The 26,121-nt window shown below is 47.8% G+C and overlaps 2 protein-coding genes across 5 annotated transcripts in view; both read left to right on the forward strand.

Annotated features, from left to right (window-relative positions):
- Positions 1-8,632: 8,632 nt before the first annotated feature.
- On the forward strand, positions 8,633-22,201 carry DHX40 (DEAH-box helicase 40). Of its 3 annotated transcripts, XM_015880988.2 has the most exons (18): positions 8,634-8,815; positions 8,911-9,056; positions 10,329-10,448; positions 11,557-11,787; positions 11,981-12,047; positions 12,634-12,765; positions 13,432-13,531; positions 13,981-14,067; positions 14,575-14,757; positions 15,200-15,280; positions 15,875-16,032; positions 18,051-18,165; positions 18,473-18,581; positions 18,878-18,972; positions 19,486-19,555; positions 19,762-19,851; positions 19,959-20,187; positions 21,729-22,201. In XM_015880988.2, exons 1-18 carry the CDS (start codon positions 8,677-8,679, stop codon positions 21,866-21,868), a joined length of 2,292 nt encoding a protein of 763 aa, XP_015736474.1. In that variant the 5' UTR covers positions 8,634-8,676; the 3' UTR covers positions 21,869-22,201. The 3 variants fall into 3 exon arrangements, 2 of the variants coding, with proteins under 2 accessions (XP_015736474.1, XP_015736475.1); XR_001559021.2 differs by lacking the exon at positions 19,762-19,851 and having other exon boundaries at positions 8,633-8,815; positions 20,038-20,187; XM_015880989.1 differs by lacking the exon at positions 19,762-19,851 and having other exon boundaries at positions 8,677-8,815.
- A 1,157-nt stretch (positions 22,202-23,358) lies between these two features.
- Positions 23,359-26,121, forward strand: part of CLTC (clathrin heavy chain) — a 29,772-nt gene continuing 27,009 nt past the window's right edge. For both annotated transcript variants that reach the window (XM_015880464.2, XM_015880465.2), the window contains exon 1: positions 23,359-23,579. In XM_015880464.2, coding sequence (XP_015735950.1) covers positions 23,538-23,579 — 42 coding nt within the window. In that variant the 5' untranslated portion in view covers positions 23,359-23,537. The remainder of the gene's footprint in view (positions 23,580-26,121) is intronic.

The following is a 26,121-nucleotide window of genomic DNA, read 5'->3' on the forward strand; positions in this document are numbered from 1 at the left end:
GCTGCTGCTCTGTGTTGCTGCGCCCATCTCCTCCCGTACTGTGTGCAAACTGAGGGTGATGGAAGTTGGCTGTGGGGCAGGTGGTGCATTTAACTCAGAAATAGTCTGTCTGCGCTCCTTGCTGTGCTGTCAGTGCTGCAGCACCAAAACCCCTTCAGCACACAAAGACTGTGCTCATGGAGCTGCAGCCCCTGCCTCAGCTGTGCTGTGCAGGTTGTGCTGTGGAGCAGCCCCTGTGGATAGCAGGGAGCTGCTCCATCCTGTGCTCACTGTAACTCCTTTCTGAGCTGTCTCTTATAGGTGCCGGTGCTCCCATCTGATCCCTGAGACCCGATCCACTCTGCCCACCCCTCTGAAACCCCAGTGAAGCCCTATTTGGGTCAGGAGCAGCGCTTGATTTCAGGTGTTCCCAACGAGCTGCTGCAGGCACTGTGCTGTACCCTCACCCTGTGGCTGCAGCTCACTGTGATTCCAGAGCTGGCCAGGTAAGCTGGGAGACCCAGGTAAGCAGATGTAGTACCAAGAATGATAATGTTTCCAAAACACAAGGCTGTGCTTCGTGCTCATCATGACAGCCTGGAAGTGGACACAGGTGTGGTTTTTCCACCTTGGTCAAGATGAGCATTTCCTTCATTAAAAGAGAGCTCACCACATCCCATTGCCCAGTGGGTGCACGCATGGCAGGACAGACCAAGGCCAAAATCCTGGGGCTGCTGTGACCTTTCTGTGCAGCCAGAGGACGGCTATAACGGGAAACATGGCTCAGTGCGGGCAGCCCCCGTCACAGCCACAATGATTTCTGGAGAAGACAATCACGGAGCTATAAATACTGCAGTGCTGTGGCCTTTCATCCTGGGGCAAGAGCAATCGGACACCCAGGGGCAGCCGGAGCCAGGCTGCTGGGTGAGCAGAACAACCCTGTTCCCATTCCTGCAGGGACGCGGGTGATGCTGTATGTTACTTCCCTGCTGTCCTTCCTGTGCTGGGTACTCTGTGTCCCCTCATGACATCCAGGCTGCGTGTCCTTTCCTTCCACCTTTCAGCCATCACATGGGGATTCCCTTTGCCTCGTGGCACAGGTTTGGGGCAGCGCTCTGCTGGTGGCACCAGGAGCATTTGCTGCACTCACAGCACGTCAGAAATGGCTTCAAGCTTTGCTCCCTCTGAAACTTCACATGAAATCCCTGTGATTTCTGCACAAAACCCCATGGGGAGACATCCCAGCCCCACTGCTCGTGGCTCAGCCCTGGGCAAGAGCTGCCCCTCACTTTGTTCTCCATGCATGGAAATACTGGCCTAGATGCAGTGAAAGGTTGGAAAGAAAATACAAGTTCTTCCCCAGGGGCTCAGCTTCACCTCATGGAAACATAAAGAATTTCTGTGCAACCTTTTGGAAGCTTTACAGAAATAACAGAGCCAGTATAGGAGTGTGCTTTTATATAGCTCTGCTTCCACGTCAGGCTCTGGTGGTGTTTGTTTTCCACTCGGATCAGGGTCGTCCCAGAATGGTGTTATTTTTGCAGAGGTTCCAGGATCGGGGCTGAGGTCTGAGTGTCCCAAAGGCTGCAGTGTGTGGGTCCCGGCTGTGCCCACGTCCTGCATGGTTGGGCATGGGGTGCTCCATGCGTGCATTCCCCGTGGCTGTAACACAAACCTCACCAGCTCATGGTAAATCACTGCAGGGCTTTCTCTACCAGGCAGGGTGTGAAGGTGAAGCCAACCTCGTGCATGGATGCTGGGTGGGGATGAGCACCCACACCCACAGTGCTGCTGCTTTAGCAGGGGCCATTAGCAGGGCAGTAACAGCATCATTCACTCAGTGCCACCTATTTAGTCACAGCCCCATCACGCCCAGCAATCCCATGTGTGACCACTGGCACGTCCCATCCCATCTCATCTCTGCTGGCACACACAGACACAGCGCAGCCTCCTCCCAGCTGCAGCATCCCCAGCCCTGCAGTGCACAGCCTGTGCTGGGCTGCTCTTCTCCCTGTGCCCATCCCTCCCTGAGCATCCCATGCCCCCAACGCTGCACTCAGAAAAATCCAGGGACTGGACAAGGTTCAAACCTGAGGAAACAAATGTTGCTGGCGAGGCTGATGGAGGGGAGCGTTTGGTTTGGATTAGCAAGAAAAGCTATTTTGAACTCACGTCTGGAACTGTTGGAGCTAATCCCAGGTGAAAGCTGATTAAGGGCTGGATGGTGGGAGCACATCCCGCTGCTGTCTGTGGTTGTGCTGGGGGAGTTGGGGCTGTAGGGTCAGTGAATGGGCAGCACGCATCCCTGTGGTTCCCAATGGAGCCCCTGTGCTGGCACTGAGCGCAGTGAGCATGTCTGCTCTGTGTGTATCCAAACAAAACACTCAGACTTTGGCCACTGCTTTCAGGGTCCTGTAAATGAGTTCTATGGGGCGTGTGCCCTGCATGGGCAGCGCTGCCAATCACTGCTATCTGCAGGGCCGCCTGCTTTCATCCTTTTAAATCTTACTCCACCTCTCCCTCTCAAAGCACCCACAGCAGCTCGGTGTAACAGCAGCCCATTGGCAGAGCCCTGCAGCCTCCATGGGCAGCACAGTTTGTGCATCGCAGCTGGAAAACCACAGCACTTCCTATAGGTATCAGTGCTGCTTTCTTTCCTACATGGCTCTGCGCTGCCAGCACTGCTTCTCCAGCTGCATAAACATGGGGCAATGCTTTGGCACACAGCGTTTGGGGTAAACACCACGTCGTTTCCCTTCCAGAAAAATATTTACTTGCCTCTCTGGGCACTCTCACATTGCAAACACGTTCAGAGCAGGCTGAGATGGGATGGCTTAGAATGGGTTTGTCAGCTTTCCCCCCCAAATATCACTGCGAGGAACCTCGGGGCAAACAGGGCTTCCTACAACCCCGGCTCTGGGGGCTCTCAGCACAAAGCACTGCTGAGCTCAGGCTGCCATCAAAGCCCTGGGTAAGCTCTGCATGCAAATCCTACACGCATATATTTGCATACATCCAAATGCAGCTGGTGAGGTGGGAGTGTTGCCTCTATTCAGTGGTGCCCGACCACCTCCCATAGCCACACAAAGAGCACTGCACTGCCCTTCCCCTAATATCTACACCCTGCAGAGGATCAGCTCTCCCTCTCCTCTGCAGTTGCTGTGCAGCACTTTGGGAAACATGGAGGGCAAATTCAGCCCCGCTCTCATTCAGCTGCGTTCAGTACTGTGAAGCCAACACTTAGGATATATTCATTCTTGGACTCTTTAGAAGCAGCAAGCTCTGACCCCTCCATTTCTTTTCCAGGGCATTGGAGCAGTGCTGGTCAGGCTGTAGTTGGAGACGTGCAGGCTGAGCCGTGCCCATGCAGCCACGTCACTATTTCTGCTCAGATTAGAGGGAAATTACAATTAATCCTCAGAGTTCAGGGAGATCTGTGGGGCTTAGCATTATTTTTTGTCCTGATCACTCCTTATTTTTAGCAGCTGGGCCTTATTTATAGTGGCTCACAAGCGCTGCCAGTCCTCGTGCTCACCCGGCCCTGAGCAATCACCTCCTTTCCTTGTGCTGCACGTTAGCACTGTGCTCTTCCTGAGTTCATTCTGCTGTGTTGCATCCCTCCTTCCCTTACCTGGAGAGGAAAACCCTTTCTGTGAGCCCCTGTCATTGTGCTGCTGCATCCCTGTAAACCTCAGGTCTATTTGGAGGTGGCTGCAGCTGCTGTGCTGCCAAGCACAGGCCCCACTCTGGGATGGCAGTGAGGATTGATTTCTTGATTACAGTCTAACACGTGGTGCTATAATTAAGGAAATCCTCCTGCTTCGGAAAGTCATTAGGAGGCAATTAATTGGGATGGGGCTGGAGGAGATGTGTGGCATCTCTAAAGAGCTACAGCCCTGTGAGCCCTAACCAGGCCTGCAGGGCTGCAGGGACATTTGTTGGGTTTGGTTTCACAATTTACTTCCCCCCCTGCTTTTTTTTGCTCATTATTACATACTCCAAGTTAGTCTGTGTGTCCCTACACAGCACGTTCTCCTGCAGCCTCAGTTGCTGCCCATTATGGGTTATGGATGCTCCTGGTACTGGCCATGGGGTGCTCCTGGTGCTGTTTATGGGATGCTCCTGGTACTGGCCATGGGATGCTCCTGGTACTGGCTATGGGATGCTCCTGGTTCTGGCTATGGGATGCTCCTGGTACTGGCTATGAGATGCTCCTTCCTGCCTTGGCAAAGGTAGAATTCAACTCACAGCCCAGCAGCTCCTCATGGTTTGTTCTCTTTAGTTTTATTCACCAAATGTGAACTGCACAGTAAACTGCAGCTCTGCCAAGTAGACGGGGTGAGAGGATCGACTCACGGTCAGATGAGGGAAACATATTTTGAGGCAGAAAGAATTAATTAGGGAGAAAATCCATATCTCTGTCAGCGTGTGCTGGTGTGAGTTATTAACGCAGGGAGCAGACGTGTCTGATGGGCTTTTCGTGTGAGAACTGTTACAGAGAGATGAAATTTCACTCTCCCAGATGCGAGGTGCACCAGGCTGGATTTTCACCGTGCTTTTTTTAGGAGCAACGAGGGTCGGAATGGGAAGTGATGGCAGCTGGGCCATCACCCTACAGCATCCACGCACCCATTCCAGACCTCCCTTAGCTCCTACGTACGTATGTGTGAAGCAGAGTGCACAGCATCAGCCATCACTGGGTACATCTGTTTCAGACACAGCCATACACACCGGAGCCATTAAACCTCTGGCCAAGCTATAAAGGCACAGTGAGTCATTTTTTTCAGCATCTCAGGAAATCCTCCACTTCAGATGAGATCAGAAGAAGCCATTAGCGAGGAGGGATGAGGATTCATCTCCAAACAAAGGCAGATATGGAGTAATTGCAGTTCTATAAACACGGCATCACTTAAAGAGCTCAACGGTGCACTCAGCATCTGGGGAAGCATCCAGACTTTGTGTTCCATCTAAAGAGAGATGGGTGAAATCCATTGGGACCCTCACTGCTCAGCACTAATCTGCATCGTACGTTTTAGCTTGTCCATTGTACAAATAAGGAACAGGTGGGGTCTGCAGGCCTGGCTCAGGCTCCACTCTGCCCATCAGCGCTGTTTAAGTCAAATCAGGTTTTAAGTCCAATTCATTTCTGCTTGTATGGCAGAAATTATCCCAGGGCTGGAATCGTTTAAGCACCACATCTGCTCTGTGCAGCTCAGACCATGACTGCTGGTTCCGTAGACAGTGTGAAATCAGCAGCAACTGGGAGCGTTTGTAGTCAGGGCCAGAAAGGCCCTTAGCATGCATTGACAGATCAAAGTTCCCCTATTTGTAGAGCATGATAGCTGAGGGTTGTGCAATATCCCCTTCTCTGTGCAGTGCGTGGAAGTACAGTGCTTGCTGTACCCGTGGCCATTAATGGGAAGCACAGCACAGCTCCTGGCAGTGTGCTCAGCCTGCTCATCCACTGCCTTCCCTTCGGAAGCATCACTTCAGCTGAACAAATCACTAAATTTAGCAGTGAGATCACAGGCTCAGGTTGCATTCTGCAGAAGGTCAAGCTGGAGAATCTTATGGTCCTGCCTGGCTTCCATGGGGAAATGCCATTTGGAATACAGCCGCCCAGCACCTTTCCATGTCTGAGTGCAGCTGAATTACACCCAGCTGCTTTTGTCATGGGGACACAGAGTGGGAACATCCCATGCAGAAGCCCTTTGGTGTCACTGAGCTCAGGGGCAGTGCCTGGGGACAGTGCACTGCTGGGGGACAAAGCTGCACAGGGCAAAGGCTGGGGCTGGATGCAGGATTAGTGGAGAGAAAAGAATGTCCATTGAAATTAATGAAGGACTGCAATTAAAGGTCCGTGTATAACAGGGCTGTAGTAACACAGGGACGGGGCTTTGGGTTTGTTTTTGCTTGGCCATTGGCAGGACGTGTGTGGCTCTGGCCTGGTCACTCACAGCTGATTTTACCAAGGGGATAAACAAGTGGAAACTGGGAAATACAACCTCTGCTCCATATGGTCATAAACAAAATACAAGGCCTGCTGTCTTGTAGTTTCAGAGGACAATTCCGGGTCAGTGCTGGTGCTCATTTCAACAGTGCACCCACTCAGGCTCTAGAGATACCATCCCCATACGCCCCTTCTGCATGGACCATTCCCCCTTTTGGTGCCCCTTCATTAAACCCCATTGGTGCACATTGCAGGACAGCAGCGCATAGTAGCACTGTGGGATCATTTCCAACATTCCACCCTCACCTGTCCACAGCGTGTGAGGACGGATGGGCCAACAGGCAGTGCCCTATATGGGAATGCAGACAGCTGAACCCAGATCCCACTGCCCACGACCTTTCCATGCAGCCACTCTGAAACAGCTGCAGCTCCAGCACTGTGCTCAGATATACAAAGGGTGATGGCTTCTTTCTGCACTGCTCGTCCTCTGCTTTAAGAACAACACTTTTCTGATAAGGAATCAGAGCTGGTGCCACAGAAATCCAGCTGACAGAGCTGCTGGGTGGCAGGAAGGAGCTTCGTGCTGCACAGCTGGTCAGCACTGAAATTAAAGCTCTGGGATCTTCCTTCTAGAAAGTGGCCCCACTTTGAGATCCCAGGCACAAAGCAATTATCTGCCTTCACTTGCTCAGTGTAATTAATAGCTGTGCTAAAGGGATGCCACACTCATTGTGACACACTCTGTCCAGAGCAGGAACTTGGGCCTTTCCTCTGGGAATGGCAATGGACCTGTTGTGTATAACAAGGGATTAGAATGTTTCCCATATCCCACTATAACTCATCAGAAGAGAAGAGATATCCTCTGCTCAGGAAGGAAAATAGATCCTGGGGAGTAACTGAGCACAGGAAGCTGGAAGAGCTGCAGCCCTTTATCACCTCTATGTGTAACTTGCAACTCTGCATAAAGCTCAACCTTAGGACAAGTGCAATCTCTGACTTCTTTCCTAGCCTGAAAGTCACTGAGTTTCCCCATGTAGCACAATGACAGGCAGAGCAGCTGTGTGGGTAGAGATGCCTTTTTACAGCTCTCAGAGCAGGGCACTGTGCTGGGATTACTGGGTTCCTCTCCCAGCTCTGCCTTTGATTTGTGCTGTGCTCAGCCCCCTTCATTTCTTTGTTTCCCCCATCTGTGACACTGAGATAACATCACAAGGGAATCACAGAGCGTGATTCATTAATGTTTATTAGGCAGAGGGAAATCCTTAAATGAATGGCACTGTATTGCAGGAGGACAAAGTTCAGGGCTGCTGGGGGTTGATTAGACCCAAACCTGTTATTCCCAGGCCAGGAGGATGAAAAAGAGAACTGAAAATCCTTCCATCCCCTGGTGTGTGTCAGCACAGTCTGCATCTCCCTCAGCACCCAGGGCTGTAGGTTGGTTACAACTGGGCTGGTGGCTTCGAGGGCTCACAGAGCAGCAGTGAAATCACTTCAGGTCATTGCAATGTCAATCTGGAACAGCAGATTTATCCCATCAGAACACCTTCATGTTGTCCAAAGGTGGGATCTGCACTGAAATGGCTCTTCCTGCAGCGGGTGGTGGAGCTTTAGGGAAGAGATTTGTCTGTTTGTTTTTTTGCACGAGTTGTTTCAAAATAGCAAATAAGCAGCAAAATGTGTAGCTGTAGTGGGACAGTTACTGCAGTGACCCCCTCCCCAGCTGCTTTAGTAAGGGCAGGAAGGCAGCCATGACTTACAGGCCTGGTGCTGCACAGACCGAACAAACAGCGGGTTTAGCAACACCTGTCTCGAGCAGAAACAAATATTGACAGTGTTTAGGACCCGGCTTTGGCAGCGGTGTGGCCGGGGTGAGGTTTGCCCTGCAGGTGAACCTCCCTCCCATTGCACCAAGCGCTGTTTGTGTGCTCGGTGCGTTGTGCGTGCACGGCGTGCCACCTTCAGGCTGCGTGTGAGCTCGGTGCACACAGCGGCTCTGGATGGAGCACAGTGCGGGTATGGAGCACAGTGCGGGTATAGAGCACAGTGCGGGTATGGAGCACAGTGCGGGTATAGAGCACAGTGCGGGTATGGAGCACAGTGCGGGTCTGGAGCACAGTGCGGGTATGGAACACAGTGCGGGTCTGGAGCACCCACTGCGGCGTATTGGAACACAGTTCGGGTCTTGGAGCTACAGGCGGTATGGGAACATCAGTGTCGGGTATGAACACAGTGCGGGTATGGAGCACAGTGCGGGTATGGAACACAGTGCGGGTATGGGGCACAGTGCGGGTATGGATGGAGCACAGTGCGGGTCTGGAGCACAGCCGTGCTGCGGGCTGCGCTGCTGCAGCGCTGCGGGCTCCTCGCCCCGCTGCCATCCACCGCACCGCGCTAAGAGGCATCTCATGCCACGAAGCGCTGCGGGTGTATTGATGGCACATCAGGAGAGCGCTGCCCACGCTGGGCACCTCGCACCGGCTCTAGAAAGGAAAACGTGGCAGATTTGAGGCCAAAAACAACGGGTTGGGCTCTAAAGAGGCGTGATGCGGATAAGGCAGGGGGCGTGGCTTAAACACTAGGGGGCGTGGCTTGAGCATGGGGGCGTGGCTTGATCCGGAGCCCGGCGCGTGTCCCCGGCCGCTCTTCCGCGTTGAGTGACGTAGCGGGGGGCGGGGCTTACCTGACACAGCGGGGGTCGCTGAGGGGTGGGTGGGTTTTTACCCCCTTTCCCCCCTTTCTCCCCCGCCATGGAGGGCTCTGAGCTGCCCATCCGCCGCCACCGGCGGGCCCTGGTGCGGGCCGTCAGCGAGCGGCCCTTCCTCATCGTCACCGGCGAGACGGGCAGCGGGAAGAGCACGCAGCTGCCCAAGTATCTGTACGAGGCAGGTGAGGAGCCCCGCGCTGAGGCCTCAGGGCGGGGTAGGCCGCAGCGCTGTGTTGGCCCCGGCCCTGTCAGTGAGTCCGTCCCGTTCTCCCCTCAGGCCTCGCCGAGCACGGAGCCATCGGGGTGACACAGCCCCGCCGCGTTGCCACCATGTCGGTGGCGCAGCGTGTGGCCGAGGAGATGGGCTGTGAGCTGGGCGGCCTCGTGGGGTATCAGGTCCGATTCGATGACTGCAGCTGTGAGGTACGGCCCTGCTGGGTGGGATCCGTGATGTGGGGTGGTGTGGGGTAGAGCTGCTGTTCTGTGGTAACGTGGGGAATGGTTTGAAGCCGGGAGGGGGAGATTTAGGTGAGATATTAAGGGCTGCTGCTGCCCAGAGCTGACAGGCTGAGAAAGTTGGGTTTGTTCAGCCTGGAGAAGAGAAGGTTGCAGGGTGACCTCATTGCAGCCTTTCAATACCTGAAGGGAACCTATAACCAGGAGGGGAGTAAACTCTTGGAAAGGGCTGACAATAGCAGGACACGGGGAAATGGTTTTAAGTTAAAAGAGGGAAGATTTAGGTTGGATGTCAGGGGGAAGTTCTTCACTAGGAGAGTGGTGAGGCCCTGGAACAGGCTGCCCAGGGAGGTTGTGGATGCCCCGTCCTTGGAGGTGTTCAAGGCCAGGTTGGACAGGGCTCTGGGCAACCTGATCTAGTAAAGGTGTATGTTTGGTGGCCCTGCCAGGCAGGGGGTTGGAACTACATGATCCTTGAGGTCCCTTCCAACCCGGGTCATTCTGTGATTCTGTGATATCCCATCCCTGGAGGTGCCCCGGGCTGAGCAGGGCTGTGAGGTACTTTTCAGGCCAGGCTATTCTGTGTAGATTGCTCCGAAAGTAATGCCTTCTATTTATCTAAGTGGAAGCTACAGCATATACGAAGAGCACAGCAGCACTGTTTAATAGAGCAAGCTCTCAGCTGTGAAATGCCATTTTTCTATGTAGTCACCACCTTTAGCTCTGCATTTTTGCCAGTGATGGCCTGTGGGCCACACTCGTACAAATCTGCACCAGCCGCTGTCACCACTGCTGAATGCTCCACCCACCACCTTACTGTGCTCACATCCACTTCTTGGTCTCCGTCCAAGTTCAGCAAGTGTCATGAATGTCAGTGGGCAGAGTTATGCACTTCCATGTCAGACACTGTTCTGTCTGTCTGCCCCTCTGCTGCCATCTGTTGCACAGCAATAGCATGTAATGGAACAAAGGTGGGAAGTTCTGGCAATATTTTGGGCCAGCGTAATAAAACAGGAGGCATTACTTTTGGAGCAGCCCTGTGTCATTCTGTGATATGTATTGTACAGTTCATTTTGCCAGGTTTTTTAACACGTAACAAATAAATTGCTGTCAAGTGAGAGTGGCGATGTGCCCGACCCTGTGTGATGCAACGTCAGTGTGTGTGTGCTGAGTAAATAGCTGATCTGTGTAGCTACAATTATCCAGCACAGCAGCTGAATGTCTAATTTAACTTATCAGGAGACTGCCATCAAGTATATGACCGACGGCTGCTTATTGAGGCATATATTAGCAGACCCCCTTCTCAGCAAGTACAGCATCATCATTTTGGATGAAGCCCATGAGCGGAGCCTCAGCACTGTGAGTGTTGCCTTCTTGAATGCCAGTTTTATCTGGTATATTGCTAAGGGGAAATTTGGAACTCATTGGTAACAATAATAAATATATGGTACTCTTTCCTTCTGGTCTGTTTTCCCACAAGAGCTTTACCCTTCTGTTCTCTGAGGACCATAGGATCACTGCTTGGCTTATTACATGCTGTGTATCCTGGAAGTAAGATGCTGCCCATAGTCCAGTTGGAATTGTTGTAGCTGTTGTTCTGTTTGACAACAGTTGTACCTTGGCTGGTATTTTGCACTTGCCCCAAACTGTCAGGGTTTTGAGGTCAATACAGTTAGTGCTAACTCCACTAGACTTTTAAAAACAACAACAAAACCCACACACTAACAGGAAAGTCCCTAAAACATCTCTCTCAGTGCAAGGCCTAACGTTTCATAGGGTGTGTATGTGACTGCTCTAATAGATTACGGTCATTGGGTTCATAAAGTATCTAAGCTGGCCTAAGTACTAAAATGTCAGTCTGACCCTTTTGTGACAAGCAAAGTGGGATTCAAGTGACCCAGTCCTCAGGAGGCTGCGTTGAGAGTCACAGATGTTGGGTGGGAGAGATAAAACACAGAGAAACCAAAGAACTGCCAATAGCAGGAAATCTGTCTGCAGAGTCCTAAGGAGTGTGCCATGAGAATGGGAGAAAGCAAGCAACCCACGGCTCAGGCTGGAGAAAAGGCAAAATGCTTTCTGAATCCTCATTCTGTCCTTGGCCCTCTGAGGGTATTGCAAGTGAATGAGCAAGAGTGGTGTAAGAAATCACTGCTCCATCACCTGGAACTAAAAGGAGCAGATTTTTAATATACTGTGGTGCACAGCAAAATAGATCTACTGAAACCATAATATGAAGTAGTAGAACAAAGGAGGGTTCACACTCAGGTAACATCCTGGGTGAAGATGATTACTTTTCTTAATTGGTGTGGTATATTGCTTGCAATTAACTTGACCATGGAAATATAAAAATGAAAAGCAAATAATTCTATGTATAGGCTGTGAGAAGAGCTGACGAAACAAATTCTGGAAGCCTTTCATCAGGCACTTCACTGAGGAATTAATATAAATTGCTTCTGTTTTCTGTTAGGATATTTTATTTGGCTTGCTGAAGAAACTATTTCTACAGAACAAGCCACCAGGCAGGAAGACAGAAATGAAAGTGGTGGTGATGTCAGCCACCCTGGAGGTGGATAAGCTCTCAGAGTTCTTTGGGCATTGCTCAGTGCTGCATATTCCAGGAAGAAGTTACCCAGTAAAGGAGATATTCTGCAACCTGCTCAGCCCACGGGACACTGGAAGCTCTGCGTATGTTACAGAGGTTTGGCCTGTTTTGCTTGATTTCTGTGTCACGTTCTGTGCTCTTGGTTATTGTCAGTTGTAAGACCACAAGAATTATCTGTTGGATTGTTGCATTCTGAGCATCTTCCCATGATAATGGGGAACAATTAGTACTGTGAGGATTTTGAAAGAGTATTCCCAGCTGATGCTGGCTTGTTTATTGCTTGTTTCAGGCTGTGAAAGTGACGTTGGATATCCACTTAAATGAACCAGAAGGTGACATCTTGGTTTTTCTGACAGGTGGGAGATTTTATTTCAACAACTGATGGTTATTTCAGGCAGAGTATTGCATTGTCAGCAAAACCAGTACAGCCTTCCAATGACTTTCCAGTTAGTCTCAGAGCAGTAAGTAGAGGAAAGAGAGCTGCAGATTGACAGACAACTCTTTCAAATGATAGCTCTTAGAGCATGTGTAGGTATACCTGGCCCTGTGAGATATGAAAAGTATTTACAGGGTTGGTGCATGTTATTTTCTTTTTTTGACAGATTTACTCGGCATTTATATTGTGCCAGATTTACTCTTTATTTGTGTGGTTTTGCTTTGATGTTAATTCAAGAAGGTACAAATTTTGTATCTCCAAAAAACTACATCAGCATATGGACCAGGCACACACATGCATTTATTTATTAAGGAAAATCCTCAGTGAGAGGCACTGTGGAAAGACTGGATTGTCACCGTTTAGCTAACTCATAAATGCTGCTTCCTCCTTACAGTGGGCTGGGTGCTGTAACATTGGCAAGTCAGTCTTGCAGAGGTGTTGCAACTGAGGAAGAGAATGTTGTAGTTAAATAGGCCACTAAAATGCTCTTGTATGGTTTTTTTTAGGTCAAATTGAGATAGAAAAAGCCTGTGATCTCCTTTTCAAGAAAGCAGAGTCTATTGATTACCGATATGAAGTACATGATCAGTCTATTGAGGGACTGCTTATCTTACCATTGTATGGGTCAATGTCAACAGGTAATCTATTTTGTGTGTTGTTTTTCTGTTTCTGTCATGTTCATAAGCTGAACAAACTTGAGCTTTCTCTGAACTGGCACAGAAGGCTCCAGCCAAAATTCCTATCTGCTGGAAGTGGTGGAGATGGCAGGAATGGCTTCATATAGTATCAAGGTTTCCAGCTTTAAAATGAAGTGTTGCAACACTGAGAGGTCAGATGTCTTATTTAGGTCCTTGCATTTCATTTTATATGGGAAAGACACCACCAGTATTTTGTCAAAGACAAAATTTGACCTGTAACAGAAGATTGAAATAATACAGTTACACAATATAGAAAGTATAGGTTATCAGCATGAGTCACTCTTATATTTGGCAGCAATACAACAGATAATTTTGAAGAGTTAAAAAACAAAGCACTTTGCCCTTTGTTGAATACAACCAATGTATTTTTGGATGATTATGAGTGCAGTGTTTAAATGTGTAAGTGCAGTTTGTAGACCAGGAGACTGAATAAGTGTTCAGAAACTCTCTGGTTCCTAACATATGCTAAAATCTTGAACTGCTTAGTGTTTCCTTTTCAAATTTCATTGAAATGAATTTCACTGAGCATCTGAGGAAGTTTGCCTGGTGTCAGAGGCTTGATTCCAACAGTCAGAGCATTGTTTTACTGACTGCCTGTCATTTTAGATCAACAGAAGAGAATATTTTTGCCAGCTCCCAAAGGAATCAGAAAATGTGTGGTATCTACAAACATTGCTGCAACGTCTCTGACCATTGAAGGAGTCAGGTATTGTTTCCTGTCCCTCACAATAGGTGCAACAGCAGGAATAATTCAGAAAGCTGTACCAGGTTTGGAAAAGCTTATCTGAATTCCTTCTGCTCCCGTACCTGACCAACAATTACCTGCTGCCTGTGTGTGTGTGTAGTGGATTAAAAAAAAACACCTTGGTACTATTGGATAGTCTTACAGATGACTAATATTGTTGGAACCTAGTTTGAAATTGAATTTCAGCTCCACTCAATCAGCATAATCTCACTGGGTGTGGGGAGGTATTATCTGTAACATCCTGTAGACTAAAGCATGGCAGGGCTGCAGCTAGCCTTCAGATTGCAACTCCCTTTTTGCAGCAATTGTAGCAGAAATGTGTTCTGGCTCTCACTGTGTGTGTGTGGCAGCTGCATGTCTGTCTTTTGAGACCTTTGTTGGTTTCTTTCTCTCTGACAAATCCTTTCCAGGTATGTAGTAGACAGTGGATTTGTGAAGCAGTTGAATCATAACCCCCGAGTTGGCTTGGACATATTGGAAGTGGTTCCCATTTCAAAGTAAGTCTGATAAAGGTAATTTGCATGGTGTTTCTGGGAGCTGCTCTGCCAGTATTGTGTATCAGATGCTCTTAAAAATAATAAATTAAAAAAGAGGGGGCACAAAACCATTTCATTTGGTGCTCAAGAAGAAGTGGTTCAGGACACATCATTTCTTAAAGATACAGGCATTGAGAAGGAGTTGAGAATGCACTGTCTGTCTCCTGAATAGTGTCCTATGTTTGCAGAATATAACAGTCTGATTCAGAGGAGTTAAAAGCAAAACAATAAAAATCTTCCTTTGCATAATAATGCTTCTTCATTCTGTTGTATCTTGTATAACTGGGTTTCTCAGTTGCCGCGCATTGTATTATGTCGTATTAAAGCACAGAAATTGATTGTCATAATTACGTGTGCTGTTTTGGATAATACCAGAATGGCTCAGGATTGGTTTTTGTTTGTTTGTGAGTGGTTTCATTTCTTAATTTTTATTATTTTTTTTCCCTCCCTGCCTTTCTGTTTTGGCAGGAGTGAAGCAATGCAGCGAGCTGGCCGAGCTGGCAGGACATCATCTGGGAAGAGCTACCGGCTATACAGCACAGAATTCTGGGAGCAGTGTATGCCTGATCACACAGTTCCCGAGATACAGAGAACCAGCCTGACATCTGTGATCCTGACCTTGAAGTGCCTTTCTGTGCATGATGTCATAAGGTAACCTCTCTGAGGAAGGGGGATTAGCGTTTTCTTCCTGAGCCTCAGAGGCAGGGCAGCACAGGCACTGGCTGCCTGTTGGCAGGAGCTGGGATTAGGTCCCTGGCCAAGTGTGATGGTGCAGTGCAATCAGCTTGTCAGCTTTTCTGTTCCTCTCAGAGTCTTTAATGACAGATTGGAGCCTGAGCCCAGGTTCATCGTGAGGTTCTGCCAAAACTGGCTCTTTATCTCTGAAATCATTAGCGTTCCATGTGTTCTTTTGTTGTAATTCTTCACTGTGAGGCTGCATGTAGTACTACACCCATATACTCAGACTGCTAATGCATACTGTGGTCAGTAGTTTCTACTGGAAGGTTACAAAAGTATTTTAATAAATATGAAAAGTAGCAAAATTAAACAGTATCTGAACAGTTAGATTTTTTTACTTCATTTTTTATTATAGATTTCCCTATTTGGACCGTCCTGAAGAAAGGCATATTTTAGAAGCTCTCAAACAACTTTACCAGTGTGATGCTATTGACAGGTAAAACTGGAGGGGTGTGGTAACTACATGAATTGAAATGTAGTGGTTCAATTATTGTTAATGAGTTATTCACATGGACTAAAGGACTTCCCCTAGCAATAGATTGTTTCCTCATTTCACCAGGAAGTTAGCTACTGGATTTTAGTACACTCATTGTAAAAATTAGGGTTAGAGCATGGCTTAGAACTTGAGAGAGATTAATTTCTTTGCATTGCCCCAAAGTTCCTGAGTAACCATGTACAAATTACTTCAACTCCCTGTGAATAGTTCCTGATCCCAGAGTGGTGTGATGAAGATGCTGAGGCAATGGCTGGAGGCCCATCCAAGAACTCAAGACAGGAAGGGAGATCTTATCCTTAGCTTCCAGGAATTCTTCTTGCAAATAAATAAAAAATCTTAAGCATCTGCTATGCTTAAAAAGGCAGCTTTGCTTGCCATGAGGGAGGCATAGGCAATCTGAAGGAAGGTGATACTTTTTTTGTCTTTCCTGCTTTTTATCCCTATATGGTGGCTGACATTGTACCTGCATGTTATGATTTACGTTTAACCCTACTTCTGTTGAATCTGGTGTTTGGATCTTTTTCCTGGGATAAGGAGAGGCCACGTGACGAGACTGGGTGAATTCCTGGTGCAGTTTCCCCTCCCTCCCAACCTGTCCTGTGCTGTCATAAAAGCTGCTTCTCTTGATTGTGAAGATATGCTGCTTCCCATTGCAGCCATGTTGTCTGTGGAAAATGTCTTCATTCGTCCAGGTAGGAACTCCTGTACCTCAAAACAGCTTTGGGTGGGTGGGGAATTCTGCTTGGATGGGACTTTCTCAGACAGTGGCTAAGCAACACACAGTGCTTCATTTGGAGACCTTTTCTACAGATTCTTGGTGTTTGTTTGGGGGCTTTCTGCCCTGTATTACCATGTATAGTTTTCTGTGCTAATAGTTTGAGGCCATTCGTATCTTAGATGTATCTCAAGATTTTAAAATGGGACCTGATTCTGCAGTTTGAACAATGGTAGAACCAGCCTTTACTTGGGGCCAAAAAATGTCCTGCTGAGGAGCAAGCTGGTCTCCTCAGTTTGGTCCAGCTTTGTTGGAGACTAAGTATTTGCCTTAAATGAATGCCTTAAATAGCTTATATATTGCAAGTGCAGTGCCTTGTCTTCCAGAGGCAGACTTGTTGGGAAGAATGTTAAGGTTGGGACAAACATTCAGGTGCCCGTAATGTTGTACAGCTTTCTGTGCTCTTGGAGGCAGGGCATGCCAGGAACTGAAGACTTTGGAATTGCCACTGTCCAACGTAGCATGGAATTGGGTCGTATTTTTTCCAAGGCTGTGAGCTGTAAAGTGACATATGGGTAACTAATGGGTTGCTGAGAGGTCATGAGAGGGAATGCTGTGCTACAGGAGGTGGGGAAAAAAGAAGAAGACAAAAAGCACACCACAGCAGATGTTTTGTTGGTGGTGTTTGCTGTTGGTCTAATTATAGTTCAGATAGACTGGTTAATTACATGTTAAGGAACGGGGTCACCTACAGATTGGTTTATTTGTTCAAAACTGTTTAACTAAGTGAAGCTTTCAATTTACCGTGGGAAGCTCAGTATGCTGAGAACTGCCTCTGTTTCTGGTGTTTTTCTAAGTGGGAAAAGTGATTTTGCTGCCATTCTGACCTGGCACCTTTCTCAGATGTTAATCTCAGTCTCCCTTGTCCTTGTTCCCATCTCATTTTCCCTTCACCTTGATTCTCCAGCGTGACATCCCACCCCCAAGTGAGTAAAGACTGTATGTAGCACAGTCTTTGTGGGAGACCTTTGTTCCTTCAAGTCACTCATTGGCTCATGTCCAGTTATCTCTGTAGTCTATTAACTGTGCCAGTTAGTGCAGTGGATGAGGACACTGCTGATTGTATAGATAGTCTGTTTCTGTTCAGGAGTCTTTCCCAGTCCCACAGATGTGTGTTTGCTTTCCCATCCTCTGTCTGGCATTATGCACTTGTTATCTGTTCAACCAACACATGCACACACGGTCATCACTCTCCATCACATTAGGACACAAACACAGACTTTCCATTCTGAAGACAGTTGCTCATGTGTGATATGGATATGAACAGGCCCCCTTACTTCATCAGTATTGCTCATTGTGCCCACAAACTTCTGACATCTGTAATACAGCCATCAGACAATGTGTCCTAGCCAAGCACTGTGCCAAGGGGAATATGTTGTACTGGGGAAAGAATTCTTTGAGTATTCAGAACTTGGAAGAACACTTTAGCAGTGTTTTTTTTACCTAGCACATTCCTAGTGTTTAGTGAAGGCAAATTCCCATTAAACTCATGGAAGAATATTTATCTATTTTTTTTTTTAAACTTATTTTTTTAAGACCTCTGTTACTATGGTACTTGAGTAGTGGAACAAAAGCTGAGAGTTGTGGATTAGATGCTGTGCTGGGGTGTTTGCCTCAGGGCAAAGCTTTTGCTTGATCCCTGTGAGCTGTTTGTTCAACATTGCTGCTCCTTGATCTTTTCATGTTGGCATCTGATTTGACTGCAAGAAGAGAGCAATACGTGTGACTTCTCATAGAGGCTGGTAGTCTTCATCTCTAGTGCTGGCTGATGAGATTAATGACTGATTTAATAGCATGTACATATTCTTGTTAGTCTGCTGTAGAAGGGAAGGAAGTGCAGCAAGTGAAACCCACTTTGGAGATGGGCTTGTAGGAGAAAGAGGAGTGATAAGTTGTATCTCACTTCAACAAAGTCATTTTTATTTATTTCCTCAGGTGATCCTCAGAAGCAAAAGGAGGCAGAACTTCAACACCAGGAGCTCTCCTCACAAGTGGGAGGATGCAATGACTTCGCAACCCTCTTAAACATTTTTGAACAGTGCAAAGCAAGGTATAAAATGATTCCTGACAGAAATTGGCTTTGTGTTGCTTAAAACTCCCAGGTGCCAATGGTTTTAAAATATATATATATATTGCATATATATGCCATATATGCAAGTGTATGTGCTCATTTGTAATTGCAGATTTATTTCTTATTGTGATCTGTAATTTGAATCAAAACACCTATTATTTAAACTGACAAAGTGTCTGGTTGTGCAAGGTTGCCTTCTTTGTACGATTGTGACAAAAAATACAGGCAACTTTCTGCCTTCACTTTACAAAGGGCTGCTTTATAATACAAGTATTTCTGTTCCCAGCAAGTCTCCTTCAGCTTGGTGCCACAAATACTGGATCCATTGGAGAGCTGTAAAATCTGCTATTAGTGTGGAGAAACAACTTCGGGAAATAACCAGCAAACTGAAACAGGTAAACAAATACAGTGTTTATGAACTATGAGTTATGCAAGTTTTATTTAAGATTTGTACTGAAACTTGGTCAGATGGTTGATACCTTTCTCCAGTAGAAACCAGCTCACTTAATATTCATTAGAGCATCTTGCAGCAGCTGTGTAACCAACATGTTTAGGGGTGGCCACATGCAGGAAGGAGTATTTTCTTCCTTTCCTTCTGGTTTCTGTGGGGTGATAAACGGATGGAGACCCCTCCATACAGAGATTTTCTTTGGCAAAGATCCTTACTCGAGTTATTTTCTTATTCATCTAGCTACCAGACTTCCCTAAAGAGACTTTTGAAGGCTCTAGAACTGAACTACTAAGGAGATGTCTGTGCGCAGGATACTTTATCAATGTAGCAAGAAGGTAAGTAATAAATCTTGGAAAACTTGAAGGGAAAAGGATACTGTTGAAAGATGTAGCTGCATGTTGAAACAGTAGCAAGAGTGTGCTGTTGGTAAAAGTAGCAAACTAGTTGCATGGGGCTAGAGGTCTGCTCTGCTTTCTAACCCTTGTTACATCCCTGGGCGAGTTGCTTATTCCTTGGAGCAGTAGTTTGTAAAACATCTGTTGAATGAGCTTACAGGTTGGTGACTACTTCCAGATATTGAGTTAAAACACTTTGAAGATGTCAAATTATCATGGCTGTCAAAGGCTGCAATCTCAAACCCTGCTAATCATTGTGTTGTTACACCTGCAATATTACTATAGTAAATTAGATGTATTTTATTCCTCATATGTTTTGTGCACTTAATTCTGGAAGGTTCTTCCTTCTAAATTTGAATACAGCTTTGCTGCTGCTGACTTGCTTAGTTTGTGTTGCTGGCTAGTCACAGCAAAGCATGATTCAGTACATAGAATTGTTCACAACCCTTCTAGATCTGCAGCCAGGACCTTCTGCACGATGGACGGACATGGCAGCATAGTGTATATCCATCCTTCATCTACAGTAAGTTGCCAAGTTCTATTCATAAAGTAGCAAAGGGTCTGTAAAAGGAGTCCATGTAAACTCCTCCTCTTGGTTTGACTTGTGGTAACTTATGTCTGGAAGAAAAAGTATTTCAGTGTCACCAGAGTAGAGTATTCATTTTGAGAGTGAGGAAGAGACTTTCATTTTCAAATCAGCTAAATGTTTGGTTTATGAAATGAGTACAGCATAGGCTGAGCTTTCCCTCTGGCTGTTCTTGGATTTCCTGGGCAATTTTGAACACGTCTTGCTGCAGTTTTTCTCTCTGGAAAGTTAAGGTAATATCAGCTTTACCTCATTCCTGCGTCTGAAGCTTTGCAAGATACTGTAGTGGAGAGTGCCTTTGAGTTCTTATCAGTTCTGAAATAATCTTTATATTTTTAAGTTATATAACCAGGAGACTCGACTTGAGTGGATTATCTTCCATGATGTCACAGTGACATCCAAAATCTATGTCCGGACAGTGTGTCCTGTTCGCTATGAGTGGGTCAAGGACTTGTTACCCAGACTGCATCAGATTGATGCCTATGAGCTGAGCAGTGTGGCACGGGAAGAAGTAACCGAAGAGGAAATAACCAGGTGGAAACATAAGGAGGACCTCAGAAGGCAGTGTGGTAAGGACATCACTAGTGCATACTTGTGACACACGTAGCTTGTTGAACACGTGTGTGTATTGTGCCATGAAGTGCATTCTGGACCAGTGTTAATCTTGATGTGCTTAACATCTTTGATACATGTTGTTCTTGCTGTGTTCTTGTCTGACTGCTATATAATCCTTGTTTTGTGCATGTAGTGGTGTTTGCCTACTGGTCCTTTCCGTGCTCTTTCTTCTGGCTTAGTGTTGCTGACAGAAGCAGAACTTTGCCAAGAGTAGAACAAAAGCATTTTGTCTGCTTTTTAAGTTTGCAGAGGATATCCAGTGATAGAAACTGGGAGTTGCTAAAATAACGCTGACCTGAGGGAGAAAATCCCAAAGGACTATTATAAAAACAATCTTAATTTGGCGAAGATCTCTTTCTAACAATAAATGCAGCGCTGTATGTTTGAATAAGGTGTCATTTCATTAAAGCTGGTGTGTTCTCACTGATCTGGATGCTTGACATTCTTTGAATTTTTCTGTCAGCAGGATTGTAGAGCAGCCAGATGTTCAAAGGGCCTCTTTACTCTGGAGCTGACCCTTCTAAAACATCAATGTAACTTACAGCACTGCACTACTAGCAATCTAAATTCTCTTCAGTTTCCTTAGAATGGAAAGACTGTAGACTCTTGCTGGGACCAGCAACTGTTTCTCTCCTGTGTTACTGTGTAAAGCAGGCACTTTAAGCTGTAAAAATGCAAACTGGATTTGGTTGATAAAACTGATGGAAAGGATATTTGAATTGCTGGAAAACAGGGGGGGGGGGGTCTCATCTATTAATACTAAGTCCAGAGTGCTGAGGGTATCCTTAGTTCTCCTTAGCTTTTTGACTTTACCTGATGATTATAAGTGAGTTTGAGATCATCCTTAGAAATATTCCAGCTTCAAGTAAAAATGGGTGTTTGAAGGGCTGACAAAAGCTTTGAATTGGTGCTTTTTCTAAAACGAACAAACAAAAATACCCCCAAAACCTGAAAGGTGGCTCCTTTTCTTCTGGGAAAAAATATGTTCCCAAGGTCTTTGCTCAAAGGATGCATTTCTAAGGAGGTCTAAGCAGGAGTATTCCCACTGCTTTATCTGTGTATTTCCTTCCCTCCCTCTCCCTCCTATCTCCAGAAACTTATAGTTTATTCCTTATACTTCTCTAAACTTTTGTCCTGTTCCCATTGCTGTCCTTCTACCTAAACCTGAGTTTGAGATGTGGAATTAAGAGAAGAAATGACTGCGTAGAGTACAAAGATAAACAGTAACTCTTATAATGAAAAACAAGATGTACTTCTGGGGGTAGGATGAGCCCAGCTGCAAATACTGACATGGGATTTAAAGCATGATTGGTTTATTTTTCTCCCTTTTGTGGTTCTGTCTGCCCTTTCTGAAACACATCTGAATGACTGTCTGGTGCTTGGGAAACATCTGGAATTCCATTGGGTTTTTTTGGACATTGCACAAATAGGAAGAATTGGAATGCTCTTTTTTTTTTTTCACACAAATAGTATATGTCTCTCTTTCTCCCCACAGAAGGAGCCAAAGACAACCCTGCCAAGAAGCTGGAGAAAAGGAATGATGATAAATCCATTCAGGATGCCCGAGCTCGCTATCTTGAGAGAAAGCAGCAAAGAGCACAGGGTTTAAGTGGCCCATTGAAAGAAGCGAGCTAACGCTCACGGCTGCTCTGCTCTCAGTATTAGGACAGGCAGTTCTGACTGTGTTTGCATAGAGCAAAATGGCTACTTGGAATGATGGAGAAGTTCTGCTCTGTGGTGAGTTGCACTGCTGAGGTGTGCAGAGATGATCATCTCTCCTGCATTTTGTAAGGAAAACTTACCAAGCTGAACTTTGTTGCCATGTGTCACAGGCAACAATCTTGTGGCTTCCAATGTGGATGAAGACACTCTATGTGCCGTGGTGCCAATTCTGTGGCATTTAATTGACTTAGGAAGGGCTCGGTGCCTTTTAATAAAACTTCCTTAAAGTTTTTCTTGTTATTTAAAGCTGGGAGCTGTCACTTTTTGTCCATGTTACTTTGTATGGCTGCGGCTGCACCCTCTTTATTGGACACTCAGGAAAACATATAGGAAGTGCTGTTTTAATGATAGATCAACATGATCCCAAATTCAAAAGGACCTTTGCCATGTGTTCTCTTCCAACTACATGATCCCAGCAATACAGCAATGGGTTGGGGTGAAGATATCTTTGTACATAACACACTTTATAGATGCTTTTGTATTCTTTTGCTCAGGGATGACTTAGCAGCACGCGGTGTTTTCCATTCTGCTACATCCCAGCAGTGCAGCCCTCAGCCAGGTTCCACCCTGCAGTCTGGCAGCAGGCTGCAATTCTCAGCCACCCGGTGCCTGTTATTTCTGATCTCTATGGATCCGTCTGTAAAAAATGACTGTTTGTATAAAGAACACATCAAGAACTGCCAGCACAGCAAAGATGCTTTGTCACCATCAACTTCACCTCCTCATCTCCCCTCAATCCCAGGCTGTTAATGCCTCAGTAACTCGTGTTCTAAGATGATTTCCCAAGCAGGAGCTGTTGTTCCATGCCTTGTTTGTGTGGCTGTGTGTCAGCTTTGTGGTTCTTGCTGTGGGTGTTATGGCAATGTTATTGTAAAGGAAGCAGTGGGGCTGTGCCTCCCTCCTTCCACCACTGTATTAAGATGGATGGAAGGGGAAGGAGCACGCTTCATATCTGGCCTTGTGTGGATGAAAGGGCCCATCCATGGCTGCCATTTTCTCGTGTCTCTCTTTGCAGTACCAGCTGCTTCTCTATTAAGGCCTTATTTTCAATGGGGGGGATTACAATGGCCGGCTGTGTCCCCCCGTGCTGCCCCCCATCGTTATGCGGATGGACACGGCGGTTCGTCGTTACGCCGCCGCCTCGAGTCACCTTGCCCGGTACGAGGTGCCCCACGTCACGTGACCAGCCGGGGCGGTGAGCGCGGACCGGAAGTGACGCAGCAGCTGCTCGGTCGCATGATGTGGCAAAAAAAAAAAAAAAAAAAAGGAGTGATGAGGTTAAATAGTCCCTTCCGGCGGCCGAACCTTCCGCCGCTCCCATTGGTGCGTTGATGGGTAAATCACGCAGCGCGGTGGGATCCTTCCGCGCAGCTCAGGCGGTGCCCGGCAGGTGAGGCCCGGCCTCTTCCTTCCGCGGCGATATCCTTCCGCCGGCGGGGGCAGCTTCCGGCGCTCCGCGGCTGTGTCCTCCCGCTGTGGCCCGTTCCGCCATTGCGGTGCCGCTTCCTCGCGCCGCCCGCATCCCGCTGAGGCGCGACGCCGGTCCGGCCCCGGCCTGGAGCCCCAGCCCGCAACCGCCACCATGGCCCAAATATTACCGATCCGCTTCCAGGAGCACCTCCAGGTGGGAGCTGAGGTGTTGGATGTGTGTGTGGGGGGGGCGGGCTGCTCCCTTGGTGGGGCTGGAGAGTGCGAGTGGGCCGCGTTCGTTCGCTCCGAGCTTCGAAGGGCACCTTCGGGATCCATCGGGCACCTTCGGGATCCATCGGGCACCGCAGCGGGGCCTCAGTGCGGGCGAGGCTGGCGCTGTGCCCCCTGTCACCTGCAGGCGGGAGGGGATGAAGGGGGGGGGGCGGGCGGAGCGAGGCCGGGGCCTACGAGGGGTCGGGGGGGGCCCCGCAACCTTTGGCCGTAATGCGGGGTCGGCACTCGGTGAGGAGAACCGAGCGGTGCGGTAAAAGTACCGCAGGGTGCTCTGCAGGGCGCTCTGCAACGCGCCGGGTGCGGCCGGGTCGGATCCGTGCTGCTCCACGAGCCGCCGGGGGGAGGGGGGGGACCGAAGGCAGCTCCGGGCCGAGTATAGCCGGGTATCCCGCCGGGTATCCCGCACGCCTCGGCCCGGAGCTGCCTTCGGTTCCCCCCCCCCCGGCGGCCCTTTGAGTGCTTCAGAGCCGGGTCTGTGCTTAGCGCTGCGGGTGGTGGTGGGGGGGGTGGTCGGTGCGGCGTGCGGCTGTCGGTGGAGCATCCGTGTAGTAAAGGTTATGGGGTCTCCCGGTGAATGGCTTTTTACACAGCCCGGCTGTCACCTTGTGTGTGTGTGTGTGCCACGGCGACTTTGGTAGATGCTGACACAGCGATGAGTTTGCAGGGTTGCGGTGATGTTTCTTTAATCTAAATGGGAAGGACTTACTTTCTGGATACGTTGTTAAAATAGATGATATTCAGATATTAATTCCTATAGATGTGTTGTTCATAGTCTCTGCAAACACAGTCCCAGTGTCTCACCACTTAACGCTGTCCCTCACTGTGATAGGAGCAGGACACAGGCTGGTGTTGTGAGCTCTATATGCCCAGGTGAAACCCAACCCTGGCTCTCAATACAGCATTGTGGCAGCAGGGCTCACCTCTGGTGCATTATTAAAGATACAAACACTGCGTGGGACCCGGTGCTGGTTCTCTGATGACATGAGTGCAGTTACATAACGGGGCTCATCTGCCACACTCCAGGGGGTGCTGATAGGTTTCAGGCCATTGTGATTGCAGGATGTGATGGTTTGGGGTGAGAATGATTTATTTAACAGTTTATTCTCATTCCTACTTAATGCAGAACATTGACTTAACCAGCATCTCTTACAACTGCCTACATGAGTTCGTCTTTTGCAAGACTTGGTGCCCACCCTTCTGGGCCTACACGTGGCTCTTGCCTGTAATGCTTCAGTTCACTGCAACTGCTGAACTTCCTCATTTCGTTTCATTGAAAGACTCGGAGGAAGTTGAGATTTTGGGGGTGCTGTTTTTTGTGCTGAGGCATCTGCTTTGCTGTTGGAGTAAACTTGGAGAGTAGGAGCATTGATATTGCTCCTTTTTTTGCTGTGCAGAATGGATTTAGCATGTCAGGCTGCTGGTAGGAATCTCTGCAGGCTTCAGTTAGAGAATGGCTGGAGCTGAGCCTGACCTACTCCAAGTAGGGAAATGCTGTACAGGCATTGGGCAACACTTGCAAGTTGTAGCTAATGTTTAACAGAATAGTAAGGCACCCAAGCAGTGCTTTACTCATGAAAAGGCAGGTGGTGGATATGAATGGGAACCTTCCCATGAGGCTGTTATTGGAAGGTGATGTGAATTCATCTCAAAGAATGACAATCAACGCTGAGTGTGGTATGATAATAGTTATCCATGGATCCACTCCTGCAGGTCAGGGTATGGTCAGGCTGCTGTATGAAGCTTGTCCTGATGTGCAGCTCCAGCCCTGCTGCATTGCATATTGTGCCTCTCAGGGGATGCTGGCATGCGCTGTCACTGCCAGCATCTCGCCAAGGTGATGTGGGAATGAGCACAGAAGGGCCCCAGAAGCTCTGCATCATTCTGCTTCTGCACACCATGTCTCTTGGCTACCCAGGACCTAATGCCTTATACCCACAACTTGAACTGAAGAGTCAGAGTGCTCAAGTGAGATGTGGCTAGTTTGCTCCCTAGGTGTAAGGAAGTGTTCAAGGCAGCAGTTGAATGTAAAATCAAAACATGTAGTCAGGCTTCAGGCTTTGTTTGCCAGGCTTGAGTCCTGCTGCAGAGCTTTGAAATCTCAGCAGTTGCAAATATGTTGGATGTTATCTGTGTATTGTCTGTGGTAGGTGCCTGCCGTGCCACAGTAACATCAACAACACGCTGTGGGGAGGCTTTGCATGGGAACTTGCAGGGAGAAACCTTGGGAGATTTCTCTGCTATCAGAACTACCGCGTTCTGCCATAACATCTCAAAGTGAAAGTCTGTATTTCAAGTAGCTTTGAGGAAGGAGTCCAATGGGCATGCAGTGGGAGATCAGAGTTCAGTATGTTGAATGATTGCAGATCTGGCTGCTCATATCTAATGCTTAGTGTTTCCATAAGCTGCTGCTTCTGAATTTAAGGGATGAAAGAAAAGCCCAGCATGGAGAAGCTGCCTGTGCT

Source organism: Coturnix japonica, chromosome 19 (assembly GCF_001577835.2).
Source record: "Coturnix japonica isolate 7356 chromosome 19, Coturnix japonica 2.1, whole genome shotgun sequence".
NCBI classification, from domain to species: Eukaryota; Metazoa; Chordata; class Aves; order Galliformes; family Phasianidae; genus Coturnix; species Coturnix japonica.

Excerpts from the sequence above, each read along its gene's own strand:
- DHX40 (XM_015880988.2), top strand. The coding sequence starts at position 8,677 with ATGGAGGGCTCTGAGCTGCCCATCCGCCGCCACCGGCGGGCCCTGGTG. Across the intron at positions 15,281-15,874 it reads CAGTGTGATGCTATTGACAG|GAGAGGCCACGTGACGAGAC; the intron begins GTAAAACTGGAG and ends TCCTGGGATAAG. Across the intron at positions 16,033-18,050 it reads AAATGTCTTCATTCGTCCAG|GTGATCCTCAGAAGCAAAAG; the intron begins GTAGGAACTCCT and ends TTATTTCCTCAG.